The following is an 18,639-nucleotide window of genomic DNA, read 5'->3' on the forward strand; positions in this document are numbered from 1 at the left end:
CACGATACCAAGCCGAAGATGCATTGGTATAAAGCTGACAGGTTGCCTCATGAGCATTGCCCCACGAAGTCCGCGCGCCGCACATCATGAAGGCCGCGCTGTTCCTATCGCTTGCAGCTCTTGTCAGAACGAGTACAGTTTTCCAACTCAACTCTACGTCGTATTATTCTCCAGATCTTACCGCAGCGACGCTTAGCTTTGGCGACCAGTCATGGGCCAACGTAGAGCCTTTGCCAATCACTTATCTGACCTTTTCGGACCCTAATGTCACCGCGGAGCTACTGGAGTTCACGATATCCTCATTTCTATCGCACGACGATGTATACTCGGAATCATTCCTCCATACACTAGTGCTTGGCGGTTCAAGCACTCTTTCAGACAATGCACATGCATATCTTGGCTCGATCGGGTGCAGCATGATCTACACTGCATTGGACGCCGGCGTAGCATCCGGCCCATATCTACTTCACCCATCAAAGGCTATCACCAGAGTCTACCGGTTGTATTGGGATCACAATTTCGCTTTTGTGGAGTCGGTCACTGAAGGTCAGAATGGGACTTTCCTTCCTGTCACAGGTCTGGCGTTGACAGATGCCTACGGAGCTCTTAGTATCGCAGTGCCGTCACGATTATACTATCCAGCACCCACAGAAGACAAGCCTTTGTCGGGTAAACGCCTGGGCGTGAAGGATATTTACGACCTGAAGGGTATCCGAACGAGCGGTGGGAATAGAGGCTACCGCGACCTTGTGGATCCTGCTCCCGAGAGCGCGGCAGCTTTACAAAAGCTTATCGACATGGGTGCGGTGGTGATTGGAAAGACAAAGACTACCCAGTTTGCGCTTGGGGAACGACCAACAGCCGACTACGTGGATCAGCTGGCACCCTTCAACCCTAGAGGAGACGGTTACCAGCATCCCCAGGGTTCATCAGCCGGTTCTGGAGCTGGACTTGCATCGTATGACTGGATGGATATTGCAACTGCCTCCGATACTGGAGGCTCTGTTCGCTTACCGGCCATGGCAAACGGCCTGTTTGGCATGCGTATCACCAACGCCTCACTGCCACTGAAGGGAATCTTGCCCATCTCAGCAATATTTGATACGCCGGGCGTACTGGCTAGGTCGGCGAAGCTCCTCCAAGCAGTGCATAGGAAATGGTACCCAGCCAAGGAATACACATCCTACCCTAAGCGCATCATCTTGCCTGATCTGTTTTGGCCTACAGTCAACAGCACGAGTATGCCTATATTTGATTCGTTCATCTCACAGCTAGCTACTTTTCTTGACGCCAATTTGACAACGTTCAACGCCAACGCCAGTTTCAATGCATACGCGAACATCTCTGAAGGCATAGCATCCTATCTCGGCTCTACATACTCCAACATTACCAACGTGGATCAGTACCGCGACCTTGGTCTACCTTTTAGGGAGCAGTATATTGCCAAGTTTGGTAAAGCGCCCTACTGGAACCCGCAAACACGAGCGCGATGGAATCGGGCCGCGACCTTGCCGACCTCTAGCTATACCACTGCTATGGAGCGCACGCACACCTTCCAGACATGGTTTCGAGAGACGTTGACGCCATCATGCGAGTCAACGTTGGTGCTGTATCCTATGGGCGCCGGTACGGAAGACTACCGCGACATCTATACAGCCGCTCCAGGTGGTATATTTGCTGCTGGACTACCCGGCAACCAGATGTCAGTTCTGGCTGCGCTACCCGACTACACAATACCGATTGGCGCAAGGTAAGCTTGACTGTACGAAGTGCATATAAGACATATACTGACTTCGTACCTCTACCATTGCAGGACGTATGTCAGCAGGGTTACTGAGAGAAACGAAACGCTCCCCGTTACTATTGGTATGGTAGCTGCGGCAGGTTGCGACCACATGCTCATGGATTTGGTTGCTGAACTTGCCGAAGTTGGAATAATTACGGAAAGTGTCAAAACCGGGTCTAGCATGTACTAGGGAAAGCAGAAATATACCCATGGGGCTTAATACACCGAGAACCCGAAGTACGTGCCCGTACGAGCTGCGCATTCAACAATCCCACATCACAAGACCTGCACTCATTGGTTTTGCTGTGTGCCATGCTTTCCTACCGTCCGAACACATCCCCGCTGTGATTGGCGGACTATCTTTTAGGACCCTGTCGATCACAACGTCTGGAGTAAATGAAGAGAGTAATCCAAGGTGTCATTCACCAGCAGCGCGCTACGGACTAGCTAGCTGATCTCGCCGCCTCTGCGCATGCCGCGTGGAGCTTTCATATTACATCTCTTTTCCTTCAGTCTCCGACATTCTTCCTACCCCGTGTTCTTCGCCTTGAAGATGATCTTCTGCACTGTTCTGCCCCTGCTAATATCCTCCGTCGCCGCCCTCGCTTTCCCAGGCGCAGAAGGTTTTGGGCGAAACGCTGTCGGCGGTCATGGTGGCACTGTCTATGTTGTTACAAACCTCAATGATAGCGGTGAAGGGTCTCTCCGCGAGGGCGTTTCCCAGAGCGACCGCATAGTCGTGTTCTCGCTAGGTGGTTTGATCAAGATTAAAGAGCGCATGGTCGTGGCCAAACGCGTGTCTATCCTTGGGCAAACAGCGCCAGGCGATGGTATCACAGTTTACGGAAATGGGTGGAGTTTCAGCAACGCCGACGATGCGATCGTCCGGTATTTGCGCATCAGAATGGGAAAAGGAGGAGATAGCGGAAAAGATGGTATCACGATCGCAGAGGGAAGCAACATGATTTTCGACCACGTCTCTGTCTCCTGGGGTCGCGATGAGACCTTTTCGATCTCCGGCAACGACGTCGGCAACATAACCATTCAAAACAGTATCATCGGGCAAGGCCTGCAAACACACTCGTGTGGCGGGCTGATGCAAACGAATCTCGGGAGTGGTATCAGCCTGTTCCGCAACTTATACATTGACAACAAAACGAGAAACCCGAAAGTCAAAGGCACCAATGACTTCACCAATAACGTGGTGTACAACTGGGGTGGAGGTGGAGGATACATCGCTGGAGATTCGAGTGCAGCAAGCGAGGCGAATATCGTTGGGAATTACTTCATCAGCGGGCCCAGTACCAGCGTCACGGCGTTTACGCGCGGGAATGAGAACTTCAAGGGCTACGTTGAAGGCAACTTCTACGACTCTAACCGCGATGGCACGTTGGACGGAACGGAGCAGGGTGCATCCTCCAGCAACTACGGAGGCATGGTTATCCAGACGGCCAAGTTTCCCTTCCCAGCGCCCGAGAAGACTCTATCGGCGGAAGATGCGCTGAGGCTCGCCGAGAGTTCTGTTGGTGCGAGTAAGGTGCGCGATGTTGTTGACACGCGACTCATTGAAGAATTGAAGAGCTACGGGAAGACGGGTGAGCTGATTAGTGACGAGAATGCTAGCCCCATGGCTGGGCCTGGAACTATCGACGGTGGAAAGCAGTGGGCGGATGCCAATGGAAATGGCATACCTGACGACGTCGAGGATCAGTTCTCGGATGTGGAAGAGTGGGCTAATAGTTTAGTACCAAGCGGTTACTAGATAGCAAATCGCATTTGGCAGCGTGTATCGCAAAAGAATGACTGGGGTTCTTTGAAGTGGTTTGGTTCATGAATCATTTATTGACTATAAAGAGTGTGTACGTGAAGTGAAGAAGGACTGAGCATATGCCGATACCGAGAACGCAGCCTGGCTGATAAGAAGCAAGGTTTTATCCTTGCATCAAAGCCTCTCTCCTAGCAACCTATGCGGAAGCAATCTGAGCCCTCAAGAAGATGGGTGCCTGTACAGCAGCCTCATCCGAGTATAGGAGATGCGCAGGTGTGATGATGAGTGTTCCAGTGCAGACCAAGTCGCCAGTCTCGCAGTAGACCCTAGTCTTGCTGGTTGGGAAGCCGGGGATTCTTCCGCCATCTGAAACGCTGTTACAGACTGTTGTATACTATGTTGAGAGAAGGAAAGAGCTTACTTTGAAGGTTCTTGGTGTAGCCAAACAGCACTACGCCCTTGATCTGGTTCTGTACAGCAGCACTAAGACCAGGAATAGCGTTCGACATGACGGCAGCGCCTTGAGAGTATCCACCTGCAGTGATGGGCGTGTTGGGGCACTTGCTCGCAGCAAGGTTGAAGAGACGTTGGGCTTCGCGGATGGCGGCTTGGGAGGTACCGGCTGGAAGCGTGTTTTCCGCAATACCAGCAGTGTATGGGCCGCCTACACCCTGAATCCAGGTAGTGGATGCTCCATATGCGCTTTCGAGAGCGCTGGCTGTGAAAGGACCAACTAAGGCGCCCATGTTGCCAGCTTCAGTGCTGCCTCTTGCAAAGATGAAGATGGTTCTTGGGCAAGCAGCGCTACTGCCGCTCTCCAGCTCATTGCGAGTAGCGCTTGACTGGCGAGCTTCGAGTGTAATGGGCTGGGGTGCATCCGCCGGCGCAGAGGCGGGTACAGCGATTGGGGAAGAAAGAACGAGGGAAGCAAAAAGAGAAAGAATGGTGATAGATTTCATATTGACGATTGTAGTAACGATGGGTAATGCCTGGTGGCTCTGAAGAGAGAAGTAGTAGAAGGAAGCTGGAAGTTGGCTGTTTGACTGTGCTGTGGTCCTTCCCATACGGGTTCCCTCCTTCCCTTTATGTTCCTCTCAACATACCCAAGATACTGGTTGCAAATCCACATCCTTCGCGCCTACCTCGGTATTGAGGCTGCCTAAAATCTTGTAATGCATCTCGAATAGTGGTTGACGGACGTTGACTCCCCAAAAGAGCGCTGTGACCGTTCTACCAGGTGTCACAACAATCCGAGATACCCTTGGCGTTTCTGCTCTTACCCCCATAGGCAAGACCTTGACTTGAAGAGATCTAGTGAGCAGATGCAGAGCCTTTGAGGTAATAGAGCAGAAACGGCTACAGTGGTCCGAAGTATTGTGACACCTGGTAGTCCTTTGTCTCCGAGATCGAGATCTGGTATTTGGCGTTGACCCTCGAGCATCTGACCAGTAGGCATCATGTTTGGATCTGAGCTTCCTCGGCCCAGGAGATGGTGCCTGGGATGTTATCCTGGGCATGCATGTCCGGGAGACATGGATAGAGCTGATGGTGGGATGAACTGGTCGCGTGGTAGTCGGACGAGGATTTGCTGCTAGGTTCATCGGACGCTATTGGACTTTCAGGTCAAGCTCGCGAATCGAAGCCGAGGCACGGTTGAATCTACATGGATGCGATGAAGTCCTGGCCTGAGTGGGATGGAAGCTCGTGATGTGGGGTACATACACTGGAGCTCTCTTTCGCGGGAATATACCCCGCACATCCACTACGGGAGCGCGCTAAGGCCCCCAGAGGATGTGTAGCGAACGGTGTCGGGGCAAGATACCCGATTCTGACGTTTTCCGTCTTTACAGGCGTTGGAGGTTTTGGTGTTGTTTACCTCGCTCCTGTAGGCTAAGGGAAGAACGGCATGAAGGATTGGTACCTTCCGCATAGGGACACCGTGCATACAACGCATACAAACAATACTCAGATCATCTCTGGGTTGAAGGATTTAGTTTAGGCAGTTCTTCCAAAAAGAAAGGGAGGTTATCGGATTACGGCTAAAATACCATGCCTGCGTGGGATATCCCGCGTCTACCCACAAGCTAATGTTGCATCAAAGCAGCTGCCGTATGTACCTTGTTGGGCGTTCTGGTTCGTCGCTTCGGAGGACTCAGCGGTACGTAAGACAGAACCCTGGCGCTGGCGCATCCCAGAATGAAGACGAACGCATAGAACGCCAGCAGATTCTGAAATACGGCCAACGTTGTCACGCCATAGATCAATGTACACAACGGCCAGAAGAATTCCGATACGTATGTCCATACGTGAACTGCAAAGCGACGAAGACTGTTCAAAGACATTTGAACGTGTGCTCGATAGGCGTGGAGGTACTCGATTGTCGTTGGAGGCGCAAGTATTCTGTCCCAGTGTTCTCGTCGCGCCTCGTGTGTCCATGTACGCACGCCAAGAGGTCCGGCTGCCCTAGTCTCGAGAAGATATCTCCATATAATCTTCAGCTGCCTATCCCAGCTATAAGGCTTCTCCTGTTGCAAGAATCTCTCCCATTTCTTTACAGTATTGACTGCCATCTCTTCGGTGACCTGAAACCATTCCTTGTGTGCTTTGGACTCCTTATTCGCGCTGACGCGCCCGTGATGTTCGCAATGGAATGGTGCACAGCAGTTCTCCAGGTCGATATGCACAAGCTTCTCTAGGCGACCACAATGATCAATCTCGTGATCTGACACGTGGATCACACTGGGCAGGAAGCCACAGGCTCTTTCGTGCTCAATGATGCGGTCTCTATAGGCTCGTTTCGTCTTTCCGATCTTGTAACCTCTGGATTTGTTGTTTGGGTCACATAGAACATAGATGACTCCTTTCCGATCGCCAGGAGTCGGATTCTTGAGCAGCTCTCCATACAAGCTGTCGTGGGTAGATCTGGCGGTCTTTGGGGTCAGGACTGGCGAGAAGCCATCGTGCTCTTGATGAGGTTGCTGATTCGCTTCGGCGTGAGAGGGTGATGAGGAATACCGCACTTCCGATGTTGATAGTCCATCCACTTCAAGACCTTGACTACCATCACGCCGTGGACGCTTACGTGCGATGCTGTCATGAGAAATTCGTGCGGCGTCATCGATGATTTGTTTTGGGCGTCCGATAGAGTCAGAGACTATTCGGGACGGCTGACTGGAAGACTTTTCGCGAGTAGTTAACGCAGCCAGGCGTTGTGATTGGGGGATGGCTTTGCGAATTGGTGAACCAGTAGAGGTTAGGGTGGGGTCGCTTTGGGTATCCATGAAGCGCGGTCTGGGTGGGGGAGGTTGAAATGACTTGACTTGTGAACTGGTAGGTATGTGCCCTGTTTCCAGCTGCGAGTTTTTCCTGAGCCCATTTAGCTTGGAACCCAAAGATTTGTCAAAAGATGTATCGAGAACCATGTCTGTAAGCAGGATTGATAGATGAAAGACGAAGTAGATGATTGATGTGCACGGAGCGAGGAATTTGGGCTGGATGCCATTTAACCCTTTGCGCTGAATTTATCAACGCGTTGTAGGATTACTTCCCCAGCAGCTGCAGAGTTCGCATGAACAAACGTGTGGCGGTGCTGAATGTCACTGCTGTGCCGAATGCTTGGATTGTTTCGTAGGCTTCATAGCAGCCTTGCATCGGCGGCCGAGCAGAACAACACGATGAGCACTCTTAGCTCCTAGCACTATGTCGGTCTTTTTGTTAGCATCGATAGCAAGACTCGCGAAGAATCGCTGTGTGCAGCAGACCAGTGATGGACGCGTTGGTACGGACCCAGGCACACTTGTTACCCACGCGCTGCATTCCACGTGCAGATGCAGCGGCTGTGCCCATCCCACAGTTACTACGAACAGCTAGTGCGGCTGCCTGCGGTATCAGAATCGCTCCTGCTGTACGCAAAGCTGCGGGTGTCGGAAGCTCGTAGCCTTGCTGCCATCGGAGCGATGTTTCCGCGAAGCAGCAGTCGACGGCCATGATTCGCTATTTTTCGAGGCTGGTTGCGCCCGAGACGTTTACGGTGTTGTGGCTGTGGCGGTGGTTTCTACGAAGAAGCAATTTGCTGTGAGGGCGACAGGAGGCAGCGACGTTTCGCGCGTCATCACGCGCTCCTTGGCGAGGGATCACAAAGCCGAGCCGGAACAACAAACGCAAGGTAATAGCACCAAGGTCGTTGGGAAGCAGTCGTGCCTCATACCGCATCTATCTCTGGGTACTTCCGAAATTTGTACCTTTTTGTGGCATCTTAGCGCAGACGCGTCGGGTACGGGCAAGCAGCGCGATGTCATCAAGTTGTACATCCACTATAGTTTGACCGGTGACGATGTCCGCGTTCTCAACTGTTTTCTGGCGCGATGACGCGTTGATACTCTTCGCGCAGCTGCCAACGGCGCAATGCTTTGATCGGCATGCATCTGTCGGTTGGCGAACTGCATATGAGGTGTAGCTTTGGTCTCACTGGCTGGAGAGAGAGGTCGTGCTGCGATACTATGATGCGTGCAGATACCTCAATGGTTCCTCCGGCTTTGGGAACAAGGGATGTGGGGCGCGCTAGTATTCCCGGCGTTAGTCCGCGTTCCGAGATGTCGCCTCAGGGCTTTGAACATGTTCACCGACACTCGCATGCTGGCCCTTTCCTTTCACTGATGCCTAGCAGAGTTGCGTAAGATCTCGTCTACATGCTATCCTCTGCTCACCCAAGTTCACATCAGCTGGGGCTAAAGTGGAAGGAAGTGTTGTCCAAGTAGGTGCTGACGGGCATCCGAAAACGGTGCATGTCATGGCGTCCTTCCAGATTCCACTATCATCGGCTCCAACATTTTCTGACATACCACCAATATCGCACTGCCATCGCATTTGGGTCAGTACGGTCACTTACACCTCTTCTGCATATTGCTGATCTCACCAGAATACGGAAGCAGCCCGATTCACGCCATGTGCTCTGCCATTCGTAGCAACAATTCCAGCCATACTGGCAGCATTGGTATTGCTGAGATACTCGCTGCAGATTGCAGACGGCTACTGGCCGGGATGGACAAAGCCGTTCGTACGCGAGGAAAAGCACAAGTCGGATGAATTGGAGACACGCTCTACACCGCAGCCTCTGAGCAGCACGTTTGGCCTGCTAGTCCTAGCTACGGTTGGACTTACATTCCAAATCCTGAGCGCTTTCTTTCCCGTCCGACAATCGACGGCATTTTATCCCGCCATCGCATGGGTACGTACAATGTGACGAGCTTGTGATTATCGATTAACAAGTATTGCAGGCCATCGTGGCAGCAATTATCGTCGTGGAGCGTCCTAGAAGAGCTTCATTATCGTTGTTGCTTCTCTTCACGAGTCTTCTTCTCGAACAGCTGGTCACACTAATCCACAAGGAGAGCCCACTCCTGGCTAAAGATGTTCCTTGGATCGTCGCACCCGTGGCGGCTGCACTAGGCATCGTTCTGGTTCTGAACATGCCTCTCCGAGACCCAAGGCTACCTAGGAAAGACATTAGCCCAGCTTTTGCCACTCCCACGGTGCAACTTAGGACTCCCGAGGATAACTTGACTCCTTGGCAATACATGACAGTGTCGTGGATGGAACCATTGATCAAAAAAGGCGTGACACGTCAGATGGAAGACGAGGATATATGGGATCTTGGCTGGGAATTCAAGCACGCGCGGCTGCACGAGGCATTCCGAAAACTACAGGGTTCGGTGACAAAACGAGTCTTTATTGCAAACGGCATGGACTTAGTTTTTACGACTGTCCTCAACGTTGTTCGGATGTGCGCAAGTAAGTGACATTCCCCATGTTGCTCGAGACGAATCTAACACTAGCAGCTCTACTCACCCCTGTCCTTCTGCAGCGGGTCCTCGCATCCATGGAAGACAAGAACAGCAGTGCTACGATCACCTACGCCTGTATCATTCTCGTCTTGAGACTAGCATCTGCCCAGCTTAACATCTTCAATCTGTGGCATCAGAGGCGGTCCTACGAGAGATGCAGAGGCGAGCTCATTACCATGCTGTACGAGAAGACTCTGCATCGTAAAATTTTGGGTGCGAAACAAGACGTCAAGGAAGATCAGACGAACGGCCACAGTAACTCTGAAGCGGAGGAGGCGGGCAACGAGAGCAGTAGCAGTCTCGACAGCACGCGCAAGGCAGCAACCGGAAGCTGGCTACAACATGTGGTCGCTTCTGTCCGATCTATGTTCACAAAGAACATCAAGACACAGGTCAAAGATGAAAACCAGGCTGCATCGATGGGCAAGATCCTCAATTTGATGCGAAACGACGCTTATGAGGTAGCACAGCGCTTCTGGGAGTTTTCTGATATCGTCACTAAGCCTGCAGGTGCCATATTCGCGACTATACTAATATGGCGGATGTTAGGTTGGGCGTGCCTACTTGGTGTTTTGGCACTGGGTGCTTCACAGCTCCTCAACATCGTGATCGCCCGCTTTCAGGTCTATTTCGAGAAGAAACGCAGAATTGCAACCGACGAGAAACTGCAACGTACAAGTCAGTTCATAGAGTCCATCCGCCATCTGCGCTGGTACGGCTGGCAAGGCGCATGGTTGGAGGGAATCCTTGAGTCTCGTCAAAAAGAGATGCATCTTCGTGTGGTCAACATCATCTTCTCGACATCGCTCTCCTTCATTCTCCGCTTCGGATCGGGACTGTTCCCTGCGGTTGCCTTCTACGCTTTTACTAAACTAGCCGGTCAGCAGCTGCGCGTTGATCTGATCTTCCCTGCTTTCGATCTATTCAATCTATTAGAGTCGTACCTCAGGGCGCTTCCGCAACTCGTTACTACCGTGCTCAATGCATACGTTGCAATGGGTCGTATTGAAGAGTTCATGGCCGAGCCAGACAAAGAAGAGACGGATGTAGTACCAGAAGGGTCTGCTGACCTCGGCCTTCACAATACATCTTTCGCGTGGCCTGGGGTTGACCACGATGTCCTCCAGGATATCACGTTATCTTTCCCCCCAGGACTGACCGTGATATACGGAGAAGTCGCTGCCGGTAAGACGGCGTTGCTACAAGCCTTACTTGGCGAGCTTGACATCACAGCTGGTGAGCTAGTGCGGCCCGATCAGGTAGTAGCATATTGCGCACAAACGCCATGGCTCCAAAGCATGAGTATTCGCGATAATATACTTTTCTCCTACCCTTACGAAGAGGGTCGCTACAAGCAGACCCTGGAAGCGTGTGCCTTGTTACCTGATATGGCAGAGCTCAAGCACGGAGATCTGTCTAATATTGGCGAAAACGGAATTGGCTTGTCCGGTGGTCAGAAGGCTCGTGTAGCATTGGCTCGAGCTGTATACAGTCGCGCAAAGGTACTTCTTCTTGACGATCCGCTATCCGCCCTTGACCACCAGACGGCCGAATTCATCGTTGGCAAACTACTAGCTGGGCCATTACTCGATGGCAGAACGACTATTCTTGTCACACATCGAACAGAACTTTGCCACGGTATCGCGAAGCAATGGGTTCATTTAGAACAGGGCAGAGCGACTCTTCGCGAGCCAAGCCAAGTTGAAGACGCGAATGCACTAAAGCGCACCCAGACCAATGATACTGAGTCAGAGGAAGACGCCAAGAAGCGAGAAGAAGAGCAAGCAGCGGCTGTACCCGACAAGTTTATCGAAGATGAACATCGTGAGAAAGGTGGCGTCAAGTGGAGTGTATACTGGCGCTACATTAGAGCAGGTACGCTGCGATGGTGGTCTGTTGCCATTATCGTCATGGCCCTCTTCCGTGTGCTGGATGTTGCGCAGACATGGTTCATCAAGTCGTGGGCAGAGAGTTACAACGAGGATGAGCACAAGGGTATCTTCGACTTCCTGCCTCCAGCCGCAGACAACGTTGTTCCATGGCTCTGGACTTTCTTCGGATTTGTCTCCGCAACTGCCATACTTTTCTGGTTCACAAACCTCATCATGTTTGGCGTAGGCTACCATGCCGCCAAGACCATCTTCAGAGAGACCATTGAACGCGTTGCACATGCGACATTCCGATTTTACGACGTAACGCCAGTGGGACGACTGATGAATCGATTGACAAGTGACATGAACACCATCGATGGCGATTTGAGCACTGCCTTCATCGTCTTCGCATGGCAGATCATAGGCTGGACGAGTGCTGTCATTATCATCTTGTCTTCGACACCAGCATTCCTAGCTTTCGGTTTGGTGCTTAGCTGCGGATTCGTCTACTACTTCTTCCGTTTTCTACCAACGTCGCAAAGCCTGAGACGGCTCGAAGTAAGTCACTCGGCCTCAATCAACATGTCCCCTACTGACTAGATACAGATGGTATCACTCTCACCGCTCATGAGCAATTTTGGCGCACTTTTGGAAGGCCTCACAACTGTGAGAGCTTTCAGCGCGCAACAACGATTCCAGACCCGTGTCATCGAGGTGGTCGACAACTTTCAGAAGAATGATCACTTCTATTGGTCACTTCAAGCATGGCTTGCGCTTCGCTTCAGCGTCATGTCGGCTAGCGCTACGCTCGTTATGACCCTCATCGCTGTCTACACCCACATCAGTCCCGGACTCACAGCATTTGTGCTGATTACCGCTGGCAAATTTGTCATACATACGGAGTACATGTGCAGGATCTACGGAACGCTGGAGATGGACTTTACCAGCGTCGAGCGTGTAGTTGAGCTCCTTGACATCGAGACAGAAGCACCAGGTGTTTTTCAGCCACCCGCACACTGGCCTACCTATAGTGGCGACATCGAGTTCGATGATGTGACCATCCGATACGCAGAGAACCTCGAGCCTGCGCTGCAGAATATCTCTCTCAAGATCCCTGCAGGATCCAACACTGCAGTCATCGGGCGAACGGGTTCTGGTAAGTCTACCTTGGCGCTCTCCCTCCTTGCCACCATTGCTGCAGAGAACGGCAAGATTTTGATCGATGGAATCGATATCTCTACCGTGGACAAACAAGCGCTTCGCAGTCGCGTCACTTTCCTCGCGCAGGAACCAGTCCTCTTCCCCGGCACCATGCGCAAGAACCTGGACCCGTTATCTGTTTACTCCGATGCGTCTTGTCTATCTGTACTGCAGAAGATTGGCGGTGATCAATATAATTGGATGCTCACAACCTCGATAGAAGGGGGTGGCAAGGGTCTCTCACAGGGCCAACGGCAGCTTGTTGGTCTGGCCAGAGCCATGTTGAGGAGAAGCCCAATACTGATCATGGACGAGGCGACGGCCAGCATTGATTTCGAAACCGCGCAAAGAATACAGAGCGTTCTTAGGGAGGAGATGAGGAGCAGTACAGTAGTCACCATCGCGCATCGACTGGAAGCAGTCAAGGAGGCTGACTATTGCATCGTGCTTGGAAAGGGCAAGTTGGTCAAGGCTGGCAAAGCCGAGGACATGCTTAGGGAAGGCGGCGAGTTCCAGGGTATGTTGGCGTAGAGGTATAGGGGAAGATGAATCCGGCTTGCAGAGATTGTTACAATCAGGTTCGGTTTATAGTTGGCGTTCTAATTTCGACTAGAGGAAAAGTTATTGACATAGACTACTTGTATCGTATCGCTGTTTTTCAATTCAACGACTTTCTTGTCGTTCCGTCTTCTTTACGACGTTACTACGTTAGGCAGTTGTGATTACATACTGTCGATGACAGCAAATCTAGGCCGAGGTCTCCCGCTCTTTGTGGTTAGCGTAGTCGTGATCGCAAGTATGGAGGTGAAAGTGAACATACGACCGTTTGCAGGTCTGGCTTTCCAGTTGTAGATGTTCCCAAATAGGAAGCTTCCAGGCAAAGTGTGGATTGCGGTAACTTGACTGTCCTTGACGGTGCCTGACGGTCCTCAACGCTGCTCTTTGCTGCTTACTGATGCGATGTCGCAACGAGATCTTTTTGTGTAAACCACGACCTGCCAGAACCAAATCGAGTGTGTAGCATGGGTCAAGCCTTGTATTCTTCTTCATGTCACGGTACTCTCTCATGCAAGCACCATTGATTGCGGACATTCAAAAAATGATTGTCGCTGCTGAAGCCGGATTCCGGGTCCAGGCATGAGGCTTGCGTGGCACCGCCACGATTTGCGTTAGTCGGCAGGGATGTGGGATGAGCGCATTGGTCGCATTTGGGAAATCGCAGACGCCGCATGTTCCGCGCCTGCAAAGCCTCGCAAACCTCAGTTGGTTTTCATATTCGCCATTATTCAGCATGCGGTGGCACCCGAAGAGCCCTTCCAGACTCCCGAACCATCTTGAATCGCTACTGCGCCTCTGAAGCCGCCCTACCACGATCCGGAGGTGTCGTAAGCTCCGCAACCATATAGCATCATGCGGACCCCCGAGATGACTGCCAACACGCAGTCAGACAGCAATGCAACCTCTCCAGGCGACCACGAACTCGAGGTCATGGCGGACAATAAGCCCAGCCTCCCGGTGGAGGAGGACATCATGCAGCTGGCGCGACTGGGTGAGATTGCGGCTATACAGAAACTCTTCGACGGCGGCAAGTTCGATGCGACATACAAGGACGAGCAGGGCATAACACCGCTACATGTGGGTATCACAGAGCATTGGAGCATGTTCCGGGGCTGACTATGAGTAGTGGGCGGCTATCAACAACCACTACGCGCTCTGCCACTTCCTCATCCAGGCCGGCGCGCCCATCAACGCAAAGGGCGGCGATGCTGTTGCGACACCCGTGCTCTGGGCCGCAAAGCGCTGCAACTACTACATCGTCAATCTCCTCCTCGACCACGGCGCCGATCCGCTCCTCACCGACGACCAGGGCTTCAATCTCCTGCACAGCGCAACCCTCGATGGCAATGTGTACCAGATTGTCCTGCTACTACACCAAGACATACCCGTGGATATCGCAGATCCGCAGAGTCACACCCCGCTCATGTGGGCGGCATACAAGGGCTATCCGTCTTGCGTGGACCTGTTTCTCCGATGGGGTGCCAACGTATATGCGACGGACGACCAAGGCTTCACGGCATTGCATTGGGCGCTTGTCAAGGGCAGTCAGGGATCGATACAGAAGCTGCTCGAGTACGGAGCGGACCGGTTCGCCAAGAACAACGACGGCAAGACGCCAGAGGTCACGGCGCAGGAGATGAATACCACCCGGCAATGGCGTCGCGCTCTCATGGAAGCTGGCTTCGACAAGAATGGAAACGCGCGGCAGTTCCCCATCCCGGGAGTGAAAGACACGAGGTGGTTCCTGAGCCGATTCATCTTCTTCTGGCCCTTTGCCATTCTGTTCGTTGCGCTTTCTCTTGTCAGCCATCTGCCAGCGTTTCTTGGTATACCATTGGCCGTGATTGTTGCGTACGCTATGCAATGGGGAGCGCAAAGGTTGTTGCGCTGGGGTCCCTCGAACATGCGAAGCATACATCATACTGTGAGTCGAGTGCTCAAACACATGCGCCTAGTCGCTGACGAGCTTCCAGCCTTTCCTAGCCGGTATCTTCGCTGGCACGCTTTTCTGGGTCGGTGCACGGTGGGCAACGACTGTATCACCATGTAAGCCATCTTATCTTACACACAGATATCTCGCTAACACAAACGAGGGACGATACGAACGAACTTCCTTCTTAACTTCCTATTCGCGGCGTTTTACGCATCTACGGCCTATTTTTACTTCTTCACTATGACCACTGATCCCGGCTTTGTGCCCAAGTCGGCGAGCAGAAGTGCATCCAAAGCGGTTATTGATGAGCTCATGGAGCTACGACAATTCGATGAACATCATTTCTGTGTGAATTGTATGGTGCGGAAACCCTTGCGCAGTAAGCATTGCAAGCGCTGCGAGCGCTGCGTTGCGAAGAGTGATCAGTAAGTGCTCCACGTAGGCAGTGAGGGTGGCACTAACCATGACAGCCATTGTCCGTGGGTTAACAACTGTGTGGCGAACAACAACCACAGACACTTTGTTTTATACGTACTGTCTTTGGAGCTGGGTATTGTCATGTTCATCAGGTTGGCACTTGCTTGTAGGTCATCACACCTTGATTTTGCACCATGAAGCTAACTGAAGCAGACTTGGAGATACGTGACGCACCCACGGATTACCCCAAATGCGCCGTCATCTCACCGGAACTTTGCAAAGTCCTCAACAAAGATCCTTTCACGATTGTGCTCTCAATATGGGCAGCTTTCCAGTTGACTTGGGTAACCATGCTTCTCTGTGTCCAGCTGCTTCAGATTGCGCGGAACCTCACAACCTACGAGAGCATGCGCGGTCATCTCCATGGCGCTACACCCGCAGATGCACTCAACTCCTTTGTTACGACCGGCGACACCAGTCAAGATGTATCTGGCGGTGCCGGCAGCGCACCAACGAACGGCTTTGGCTCCGGCCAAGACACGGGCGACATCCCCCGGCGTCCTCAGCCCAAATCCTCCATCTGGGACCAGTGGAAGCGTCTCCTTGGAATCGACACGTTCCTCACCATCGCCCTTCACGGAAGTCAAGGAGAGCAAATACGGCGGCAAAGAAGAGGGAATCCCTTCTCACGCGGTATCGTTACGAATTGCAAGGATTTCTGGTGTGATGCCAGTCCAATGTTTGGCACGAAGGAAAGTGGTTATGCGAGGCTTGGTGGTGAGCGAGTAGATTATACAAGGCTGTATGAAGTGCCAAAGATGAGGTATCAGCGGGGCGGAGGGGGTGAGGGAGGGAGATATGAGAGCGTAGCTGTGGAAGAGGAGTCATGATGATGATGCAGACGGTAGTAATGTTAATGATGATGAAGAGTGTGAAGAAATATCTGCGTATAGACACGTGCGAGAGTTTCTCTGTACCATATCGGCTACTAAAGTGTTGCCGAAACCCTTGCAGCTTCAGCCATGCCGGAAGCCAGAAGCCGAGGGTGCAGCGAGGAAACTCCCCGCGCCACCCTAAACAACCCGTCGTGGGTCGCGCACATGCTCGACGCTCCACAGCCCTGCTCAGCTCCGTCGCCTGGCGTTTTTGCTGAGCTTTCTTCTCCGCAATGCCATAAATCCCACTTGTTTCTTTCCTTACTGTCATCGTCGCGAGCTTTTAGGCTGTGCGCCAGATGTCGAAAATGACATCATCCGAGGCCCTGAGAGGGTTGAGGACCCTTTCGCGGTGCGCTGGCCCGGCGCCGAGGAGCATCGCGGCCGGACAGAATTTGGCTGTCGACAGCAGAAGAGCGCTATGTACGGACTGCGCAAGGAATTCGAGAGCGACGAGCAATGCGCGAGGGCTTGTTCTGGCACGCACGAAAAAGCTGGCGCATGCTCCGAACAGAGTTTCGTTTGCGCCAGTGGGCCGCAGAGGATACGCACAGGTTGCGCAAGAGTGTACGTTCGGCCATTAGTAGAGCGGCTGCATGGACCGAGTGCTGACCTTGCTAGATGCACCGGACCAGTCTGAGCAGACCCATGGGCCCATGGCCGAGTACGATGTGCGTGTTGAGTCCGGACGACTGCGAGACGACGAGCACCAACGCAACATCATCAAGAACCTGCAAGATCTCCACGACATGCTGAAACCCTACACGCAACCGCCCGTTCAACAACCTACCATCGAGTCCCTACAGCCGCCCAAGAAGTCGTTCTTCTCCTTCCTTACGTCGTCCAACTCCGCGGGGTCGGCCCTACCACCTATACCCGATTCGCTGCCAAAGGGCATGTACATGTTTGGCGATGTTGGCAGTGGGAAGACAATGATGATGGATCTATTCTACGACACTCTGCCACCGAACATCAAGAGGAAGACAAGGATACATTTCCACGCGTTCATGCAGAGCGTACACAAGGATCTGCACAAGATGAAGATGCAGCATGGGAATGATATTGACAGTATACCCTTTGTAGCAGCGGGTATAGCAGAGCGCTCCTCCGTCCTCTGCTTCGACGAGTTCCAGTGTACGGACGTTGCTGACGCTATGATCCTGAGGCGATTGATCGAGAGCCTGATGGCCCACGGAACCGTCATTGTCACGACGAGTAACAGACACCCGAACGACCTTTACAAGAACGGAATACAAAGAGAAAGTTTTGTGCCCTGCATAAACCTTCTCAAAACGCGGCTTACAGTCCTGAACCTGGATTCTTCGACGGATTACAGGAAGATTCCACGGCCACCAAGCGGTGTATACCACCATCCTCTAGATACATCTGCACAAACGCATGTAGAGAGATGGTTCCGCTTCCTCGGCGATTTCGAAAACGACCCCCCACACCCCGCAATCCATGAAGTATGGGGAAGAGAGGTCCGCGTGCCGAAGGCCAGTGGGAAGTGCGCCGTATTCAGTTTTGACGACATCATCGGACGCGCTACGGGAGCAGCCGATTACCTCGAACTCACGAGACAATATGAGGCGTTCATCATTACAGGGGTGCCTGGAATGAATCACAGGTCAAGAGACTTGGCGCGGAGATTCATCACCTTTATAGATGCCGTGTACGAATCAAGGGTAAGCGAGATACTGGTAGCACAAGACCCTATAGCAAAAGGCTTGTGATTGGAGTATACCATGCTAACGTAAATCCAGGCCAAGCTAGTAATGACTACAGCCGTTCCCCTAACGTCCCTCTTCCTCGACCAAGCCGAACTCAACGACGCGGTAACCGCTACACAAAAGGCTGGGAAACTTCCTACCACAGCCTCTTCTTCATCAAAGCCGCCTGCCAAGTCTGCGCAAGCGGACGACCACGAAGCCATCTCGGACGTAATGCGCAATCTCATGGACGACCTTGGTATGAACATGGACATGTTGAAGAACAGTAGCATCTTCTCTGGCGATGAAGAGAGATTTGCATTTGCCAGAGCTTTGTCGAGACTAAGTGAGATGGGAAGTCAAGAGTGGGTTGAACGCGGACTGGGCCTTGAGAAGAGAGGTGGAAAGGGAGAGATGGAGGGCTGGCAGAAGGTTAGGAGTAGATGGAGAGAGGATAGCATGTAGGCGTGGATGCTTGCAACATGACATATTCTGCCATGCTTTGAAGCTACCATCATTCCATTGATCTGAACATGACAATCTTTATCAAAGCTCCCAGGCGAAAGCTGGTAAATGTTTGGCGCCCAGCGCTTGTGGTGGACTTTTCTGCGGGGACATG

The 18,639-nt window shown here is 52.4% G+C and overlaps 5 protein-coding genes across 5 annotated transcripts; 4 read left to right on the forward strand and 1 right to left on the reverse strand.

The window, feature by feature from the left end:
- Nucleotides 1-86: 86 nt before the first annotated feature.
- On the forward strand, nt 87-1,976 carry J4E86_009759 (uncharacterized protein; the record flags this gene model as incomplete). The annotated part of the gene is made up of 2 exons (XM_051450261.1): nt 87-1,750; nt 1,814-1,976. 2 exons carry the CDS (start codon nt 87-89, stop codon nt 1,974-1,976), a joined length of 1,827 nt encoding a protein of 608 aa, XP_051298649.1.
- Nucleotides 1,977-2,339: 363 nt separating this feature from the next.
- Nucleotides 2,340-3,548, forward strand: J4E86_009760 (uncharacterized protein; the record flags this gene model as incomplete). Its single annotated transcript, XM_051450262.1, has 1 exon — nt 2,340-3,548. One exon carries the CDS (start codon nt 2,340-2,342, stop codon nt 3,546-3,548), a length of 1,209 nt encoding a protein of 402 aa, XP_051298650.1.
- Nucleotides 3,549-3,750: 202 nt separating this feature from the next.
- On the reverse strand, nt 3,751-4,513 carry CUTAB1 (Cutinase; the record flags this gene model as incomplete). The annotated part of the gene is made up of 2 exons (XM_051450263.1): nt 3,751-3,920; nt 3,976-4,513. The coding sequence occupies 2 exons, from the start codon at nt 4,511-4,513 to the stop codon at nt 3,751-3,753; spliced, it is 708 nt and encodes a 235-aa protein (XP_051298651.1).
- A 4,847-nt stretch (nt 4,514-9,360) lies between these two features.
- J4E86_009762 (uncharacterized protein) lies at nt 9,361-12,999 on the forward strand (the record flags this gene model as incomplete). Its single annotated transcript, XM_051450264.1, has 2 exons — nt 9,361-11,826; nt 11,875-12,999. The coding sequence occupies 2 exons, from the start codon at nt 9,361-9,363 to the stop codon at nt 12,997-12,999; spliced, it is 3,591 nt and encodes a 1,196-aa protein (XP_051298652.1).
- Nucleotides 13,000-13,893: 894 nt separating this feature from the next.
- J4E86_009763 (uncharacterized protein) lies at nt 13,894-18,485 on the forward strand (the record flags this gene model as incomplete). Its single annotated transcript, XM_051450265.1, has 8 exons — nt 13,894-14,103; nt 14,153-14,950; nt 15,000-15,072; nt 15,120-15,384; nt 15,430-15,542; nt 15,590-16,132; nt 16,933-17,996; nt 18,075-18,485. 8 exons carry the CDS (start codon nt 13,894-13,896, stop codon nt 18,483-18,485), a joined length of 3,477 nt encoding a protein of 1,158 aa, XP_051298653.1.
- Between the last annotated feature and the right edge of the window lie 154 nt (nt 18,486-18,639).

The sequence above is a fragment of the Alternaria arbusti genome (genome assembly GCF_024043155.1).
Source record: "Alternaria arbusti strain BMP 1465 chromosome Unknown scaffold_18, whole genome shotgun sequence".
Classification (NCBI taxonomy): Eukaryota; Fungi; Ascomycota; class Dothideomycetes; order Pleosporales; family Pleosporaceae; genus Alternaria; species Alternaria arbusti.